Below are 7,507 nucleotides of genomic sequence, written 5' to 3'. Positions count from 1 at the left end.
CCAGCTTTGATAATTGGTAGAATCTTTAGTTCAATCCACAGAATCAGTGTCACACACATACAAAACCTGAAGTGACACTGTGTGTTCATTATAAGGGCGACCTGTGGCGCATTGGGCGTCACTTTTGAGCAATAAAGGAAATGAAATTTAGAAAATTATCAAATTCCAGCATCAGTGGTCCAATCAAAACATGGTAAAAATCTATGTGACAGCAGTAGCTTGATACGAAAAACGTTTTGAATAAGCACTTTTTGCATGTCGGCGTATTAAAAAAAAAAAAACTAAAAACTTCCCTAAGTCAAATTTACGGTGGTTCTGTATCGACGTGTCTTTGCAGCAGCAAATGAAAACGTGTCGCTGCTTTTGAGGAGAGGATGGACGTTGATGGGGAAGACTATCCTGAGCTGACCTCGGATCAGACGTGTCTCCTCTCCTCGGCCTGGCTCGCGGACTCGGAGCTGATCTCGGGTCGGTGATTTCCGCGCGCCGCCAGCCAGGAACCACGTGCTCCGTCCGGCCTGCCAGCGGACCATGTGGAGCGGCAAGATGGCGGCGCGGTGGAGAGGGAAAGACGGGGATTTAAATGGCGATAACCGCGACTTTCCGGCCGACAACACCCGCAATGAGGTACCGGTTTCCTCCCTTAAGCTGCTTTTCCTCCTAAAGGCCCGCAGGCCGGCGGTGTCCGGTGTTTTAACGGGCCGTTTGACCGGCGAGAGGCCACATGTGTCCGGAGCGACACGTGGCTGAGACGGGCTGCTGTTGCGGGTAGGCGGCTCAGCTTTTAGCCCCACATTTGGACCGGGTCGGCACGGAATCAGCTTGAATGATGAGATAGACCGCCTCGGTTCATGTCAAACATGGCAGATCTAAATATTTAGGCTGTGAAGGGTGACTGAGGGAGCGGGTGGTTTCCTCAGGGGGACACTATGTCCCTTCTCCGTCCTCCCTGACTCAGGACTCGGGTTAGATTTTGAGTTTGAGGACATTTCTCCGTGTAGACTTTAGTGAGACTGCCGTCCCCATCCGCCTGTGAATGTCCTCTTAGAGCAGAGCAGGTCTCTATTTCCTGCTTCCTGGGACAGTGCTGAGACAGTGGGCTGTCTCTGGGGCCTCCTGTGTCCTCAGCCTGCTGTCCCAATAAGGCTTTTATCATAGTCTCACTCACAGTGTCTTCTTCATCCTGCTCTAGCACACACACACTTCAATTGCTGTTCACATTCCTCCATTTGTCTGAAGTGATTCATTTTATACATGTATGTTATACATGTCATTTATTGAACTGACACGCAGGTCAAATGTAACAATATTTTTTCCTTTTTTTGTACATAATAAAAATAATGATAATGTAACATTTAGGTTTTGGGTTGTGGCTGGACAAATCATGATCACATCAAGCAAGAGTTGCTGTCGACTTACAGTAATTGAAAAAAGAATCCAGACTACACACCACAGTATTTGATGTTCGTTTCCTATGGTCATCCCTGGAGACGCACAAAAACAATAGCATGGTCCCACAAGCAATGACATAATAGCCTTGAACTGTGTTGCAGTTGCACATTTATGTTCAGGTAAGTTTTTTTTTTTTCTGCAGCTCATCTGCTGTTTTTCAATTCTGCAGGGACAGTAAACGCAATAACTTTGGGTCATGGACTTTTTATTTTTTAAGTGTTGAAGCGTTGACACTTAAATTTAGTTGTATGGAAGTCTTTGTACCAAAGTTTATGTTAAGTTCAGCTCAATGATGTGTGACGTGGATTAAGCTTCAGCTCTGCCTCTGAGTTTTTATCACTGTATTTTCAGGATTGTCAGGGCAAGCAGCTCTTCCTGTTTTTTAGGTTAATGCCTCTCACACTTAAGTTCCTGGTTACACCCAGAGGGAAACATTCATTGCAAAATTACAGAAGGTACAAATAGGCCTTACCAGTGTGGGTGCACATGAACACGCCATGGGATTCATCCAGTTTTTCTGCATGTCTGCATCTCTGCAGTTGATCCTGAGCAGAGACCTCGTTAAAGATGTGGACATGGAGCCTCAGTCCTGTGCAGATCACTCCATCCTGGCCATATTAGAGGACTCCACAGTGGGCTCAGAGGTCAGTCTTTAATGATTGTACATCATCACAGCCACACACTGTGAGAGTTTCTATATCCCTTAACATCTCAGTGTTTGTCATCCTATGGTTTATGATACTCCTGTTTACCTCAGGGTCCATATTTGTGGATTTGACAAATGAATCAATAAATGTGACTACTGCTGTGTCTCCTCAGGGTAAGAGCGTAGTGGAGGAGGAGAATGAGGCTCTGCTTTCAGCCTTGTCTGAGATGCTGGACAGTGGGGAGGATGATGATGGGACTCTTTTTCCCTTTCATGTTTTAACAGACGCCAAGCTCCTCAACCACCCAGAACACAGGAGCAGCTCAGTGGTGCGTTCATACACTGGAGTAATGCACAGATGAAAATGAGCTGAAAGTGAAAAGGAGAAATCTTGAAATTGCCAAGTCAAACCATTTTCTAAGGAGTTCAGTGCTGAGTGGTATGAGTCAGACTTAACTGACTGAACATGCTAAGAAGAGTTTGGCGCTGAGTTACTTTTTCTGGACTATAACATCACTCCTGCAAACTGAAATTTCCCTGACTTGCTGATTGACCACATGTGCGCCATTTGTCTGCTAAGGCAACATCTTCTATTACAGACAGCCTACTGAGCTGATCTGGTTTCCTGGCTGGTCAAAAACAGCCATATTTGCCATAGTGGATCTTCACCTTCACTATGTTGCATTCACTTTGTTGTAACTAATCACATGTAATAATCACATACTGGATCTTTAACAGGTTTTGTTAAAATCTATAGTTTAATTATTAATTCAACTATAGACACTGAACATCTAAACTGTTCTTTCCTTCTTTACAGGTGATGTCACCTGCTGACAGACAGAGACCAAGACCCAAATCACCAAATATGACATTCACTATAAAGAGTGATGGAGAAAAGGAAGATGGAAATTCAATTAAGAGAAGCAGCTTCCCACAGCTGGTCACACAAGAGAGTCAAACATTGTTTCACAAAAAATCAAAGAAAGCAGACAATGGTGTTGATGTCTTCACCTCAACTTCCCTGGTCAACCTGGTTAAGCTCATGCACCCCTACTGTCTGAAGCTGCATGTAGAGGAGGGGGAGAAACTGAGTAATGACCCAACAATATTCTCCAAGGAGGTGGTGTTAAGGTACGAGAGGCCCACTGAGGAGAGTGATGAAGAGATAAATGTCGTATCTGATGATGAAGAAGCCGTGAAAGAGGCAAAGGGGAAAGAAGTGGGAGATGAAAAAAGAGACGATAGCAAAGTCCTGAAGAGTGTGTTAGTGAATGGATACTCATCCACAGCTCTGCCATGCAGGGGGAAGAAAAGAGTGCGCTTTGGCCCAGTTCAAGTGGCTTCATTTCACGAATCAGTTGAAAAAGCATTGAACAAGAAAAACCTAACAAGTGACAGCATGCCAGATCAACTGAGTAGCACAAAGGCACTTAGAAATCCAGCTGGGTCAGCATGTGAGCACCAGACAACTATGTCCTCAGAAAGGAGCAGTGACAAGGGTGATGCTTTGACCGCTAAAGGGGAGACCAAGGCCAAATCACTCAGCCTCCAGCAGTACAGACAGCTGCGCCAGAGAAGACAGCCCCTGGTGGAGAAACAGGGGAACTATACAACCAAGTGGCCCTCTGTCCCTGAGCCCCCCAAAGAGCTATCCCCCATCCTCTGTTTACCGGGACAAAGACAGAATAGCTGTGGACCAAAGACAACACCCCACTGTCCAAAGCTGACCAGATTCAGTCCTGGTCATCTGCATAAATTTGGTAACAGGACCTCATGCCATTATGCCTCTCTCTCACCAAGGCCCAGTCCACCAGAGACAAAACGCCCAAGAACTGAATCCAAAACCATCTCACCTGCTAGTCCACTCCCAGATGTAGCAACTTACCCAAATGTTAATGTATCGGAAAACAAAAGCAGTCCAGTAAAGAAACCAATATTGATTAGTAGCGATCCGCCAAATCCTGTCCTTGTGCCCTTGCCAGTTAGTCAAACAGCATCACCTTCCACCGCCCGCCCCTCATCAGAGTCCCCAGAGGAGATCCTCAGCATAGACCTCACCCTCCAGAGCACTACACATTTACAGAAGATCCACAATGACTCCTCAGCAGCATTTCCTCAAAAACAGCCACCCTCCTCCGAGAAGCTTCCAGTGTTGTTAGTAAAACAGAAGGGTTACTCTCTACTTCAAGAAATTAAGAACAAGTTGACTGAGATGGCCTCAGATGCCATCTGTAGACCTCCAGCACTTTGTCCTGCCTCAACATGCCCAGATTCACGGTTCAATGAACCACAGACAGAGAAAAAAAGTCTGACCCAAACAAAAGGAATCAAGCTTCAACCAAAGCCTCCTCAGTCACTAAGTCCAGTTTCAGTGAGGCGTATAAAGTGTCCTACTTCCATGCCACGTTCTGCCCAACCACCTTCTCCCACAGATGACCCCATACTAATGAAGGACGAGATGTTACCAAGTGCTCCCTCAAGTATCTCCTCTCCTCAGGAACAACCACCCGCCGCCAAGGTTGCAATATCTGACTCAGGTGGATAAAAGAGCCATGAGAAAAGACACTAAAGTAGTGTGATGCGCTGTCTAAATGTTAATTTGTTGCTGTTCTTGTTTTATTTATTTTGTTTTTTACCACTCCAGGCATTCAAGCCCCTGACTTGACCAGCCTACTGGAACAGTTTGAGGAAACACAATGTGAGTGATAAGACACCTGGTACACTGTTTATTTGGCTGCTGACTCCTGCTTATTGTGTAACTTTTTAATCCTCCCTCCTGCAGCTAAAGAGGAGAGAGCTGGTAAGAGTGGTCCCAAGATCCCACAAACAGATGGACACATGGATAAAAATCAGCCTGTAGGATCAGAGAAAACCTCCAGACTGCCACCATCCCTCTCTGTGGAACCAGTTGATCTTTTAAAATTGTCTCAGAAAACACTCAGGAGTCTGCCAGAGCTCCAAACATTAGATGCTGTGGACATCCCCGAGCCCATGGGCACTGAAATCATCCTCAGCACTCAGCAGGAACACCCCACAAGCCGCAAAAATCCTCCCTCCAAGGCCATTCAGATTATCGACCCCCGTCCTCTGCCTACAAAGAAGACTCCCATCAGCACTACAGAGCCCCGCACGGCTCACTCTTCTCCTCACACGTTTTCATCTGTATCCTGTGATCATGATTACTGTGGGCCCGTGGATCATTCGCTTACCAGTGTGACACAGCGTAGCCGAGCTAAGCTGTCTTTACTCAAGGATGTTTCTGAAGTTAGTAACGAATTTCAGGTGACCACTCTCAACTTAAGTGCTGCTGCTGGTTTACAAACACAGACGTCAACAGGACAGACAAAGTCTGTGTCGCGGCATCACTCTGAGCAACCCAGGACTCGATCAGACACAAAGCCATTAGCAGAAAAAGCTCTGCTGTTTTCAGGCTGCAGCGCTGCCTCAGGAGATGGTGGAGCAGAGCAACACGAGACAGCCCCGTGCAGCCTCCCTACACCCCCACCCAGCCCCTCCGTCAGAGGGAGAGAGAAGAGGAGGTTTCGGAGAAGATCTCCTCATTCTGACTCCAGCTCAGACAGTATCACAAGCAGCTCTCGTTGCTCCTCCTCATCCTCTTCCTCCAGCTCTGCATCTCGCTCTCCAAAAAGACGGAGGTAATTATTTTTTGTGATTATGTTTATTATCTTGCTTGTTTATCCTCTTGTGCCTCATTCTAAATTGTAACTTTGTCCGTCTTTCAGGCTCCATCGCAAACATTCAGAGAGCAGCTCATGTTCATCATCTCCATGTCACTCCATTTCCCACTCCCCACCTCGACACTACAGGCTGCCTTTCTCCAGATCTAGATGTAGCAGGTCACGATCCAGATCTTGGTCCCAATCCAGATCCCGATCACCATCCCCACAGATTTGCCATAGGGGGTGGAAAAGTAGTTACAGGTTAGTTGATGTCTGGAGTCTTCTGTAATAGAGCAGTCAAATGCAGGCGTTTCTCCATTATGTGTGTCTCTCTGTAGCATAACTAGGTTTAAGGGTTTAATCTCAGTCTGTATTTTATCCACCTTTCTCACTACAGCAGCAGAGAGACCAGGAAACTCAGGAGGGAGCATGAGATGAGGATTCAGAAACTTAAAGCTATAGTGCGTAAAAGATCATGTCGACTGATGTCTTTGTGGTTTTTCAAGTTATCCAACAAGCAGTGAGTAATCCTGAAAGTCCTCTCTCACAGGATGAGCGCAGGGTGGTGTATGTTGGCCGCATCCGCAGTTCAATGACCCATGATGAACTCAGAGAGCGGTTCTCTCAATTCGGAGAGGTGGAATGTGTGTCGCTGCACTTCAGAGACAGAGGGTACATATGTGTACATTTTTTATGGATCACAGTTTATTATTGTTTTGTTTTTTTTTTCCCCCATTTAATTTTACCTATATCAAAATTACATTCCTCCACCTTTGGTTCCCCTAGCGACCACTATGGCTTTGTGACATTCTACAACATGAAGGATGCTTTCACAGCCATAGACAACGGCGGTAAAATACGGAAGCCTGATGAGCTGCCGTTTGACATCTGCTTCGGTGGCAGACGACAGTTCTGCAACTCACACTACTCTGATCTGGGTGAGACCCTCCAGCCATAAAACAGTCAAATGCATCACTTCACTGAAGGAAAGCCTTTAGTTTGAAAACAAAATGTTTACATAACAGAGAAATAGTTGGAAAATGAATGATGAAAATGACGAAAGTTCCCACGTGGCAGGCATTGTTGCTGAAACCAGTTCAGTAGTATTGATGTCGACTATAGTCTGTATTTAAAGTGGCCGGTGGTCCCCGGTCTGTAAAGTGAAGCCAGAGAGTCTCAAACCTTCATTCTCTTTAATAAGCCTGAGCCTGTGAATGTCCCTCTCTTCCTCAGATGCAAACAGAGATGCAGACCCGCCGCCTCCCAGACGCAGGTTTGATGACCTGGACTTTGACTCATTGCTGAAACAGGCCCAGAGGGGATTAAAGAGGTAGCAGAGCGTCAAGCTGGATGGGACAATGACAATTTTTTAAATTCACAAACCTCAGAGCTTTTTGCTCCCACTTATGTAGCAAAGCTGTGTATATTTGTGTGGTCTCTTTCATGTTTGCATGCAGTTTTTTGTGTGCAGTAAATATGAATTTATATGTAGCACTTGAAAACATTTTACTGATGGAGCTATTGAATGCTTGTCTATTGTTGCATTCTGTGACACTGATAACCTTTTTTATATGTAAAAGAAAAACAAAAAAAAAAAACAAGTAAAGGTTCATTGAATTTCCAGATGAACTACCAGCTGCAAGTAAACTGAAGTTTGTGTCGTTTATTTTCACTATAACTGTGAAAGCAGGTGTTTTGGCATGTCAGTGCAGGAAAAGCACACAGATTA

General features: G+C 45.5%; 1 protein-coding gene across 2 annotated transcripts; it reads left to right on the top strand.

Annotated features, from left to right (window-relative positions):
- The first annotated feature begins 521 nt into the window (after positions 1-521).
- LOC115046035 (peroxisome proliferator-activated receptor gamma coactivator-related protein 1) lies at positions 522-7,507 on the top strand. Of its 2 annotated transcripts, none has more exons than XM_029506128.1 (11): positions 522-627; positions 1,992-2,096; positions 2,272-2,427; positions 2,916-4,635; positions 4,743-4,796; positions 4,881-5,754; positions 5,842-6,039; positions 6,179-6,239; positions 6,329-6,450; positions 6,565-6,716; positions 7,012-7,507. In XM_029506128.1, the coding sequence occupies exons 1-11, from the start codon at positions 532-534 to the stop codon at positions 7,110-7,112; spliced, it is 3,639 nt and encodes a 1,212-aa protein (XP_029361988.1). In that variant the 5' UTR covers positions 522-531; the 3' UTR covers positions 7,113-7,507. The 2 variants fall into 2 exon arrangements, with proteins under 2 accessions (XP_029361988.1, XP_029361979.1); XM_029506119.1 differs by having other exon boundaries at positions 6,176-6,239; positions 7,012-7,506.

Source organism: Echeneis naucrates, chromosome 1, assembly GCF_900963305.1.
Source record: "Echeneis naucrates chromosome 1, fEcheNa1.1, whole genome shotgun sequence".
Lineage (NCBI taxonomy): Eukaryota > Metazoa > Chordata > Actinopteri > Carangiformes > Echeneidae > Echeneis > Echeneis naucrates.
The sequence above is the reverse complement of the archived record's forward strand: the minus strand, read 5'-3'. Positions and strand labels throughout refer to the sequence as shown.

Bases quoted from the DNA above. Each gene is read 5' to 3' on its own strand.
- LOC115046035 (XM_029506119.1), top strand. From the start codon at position 532: ATGTGGAGCGGCAAGATGGCGGCGCGGTGGAGAGGGAAAGACGGGGAT. The intron at 2,428-2,915 runs GTGCGTTCATAC...CCTTCTTTACAG, and splicing joins AACACAGGAGCAGCTCAGTG to GTGATGTCACCTGCTGACAG. The intron at 6,717-7,011 runs GTGAGACCCTCC...TCTCTTCCTCAG, and splicing joins CTCACACTACTCTGATCTGG to ATGCAAACAGAGATGCAGAC.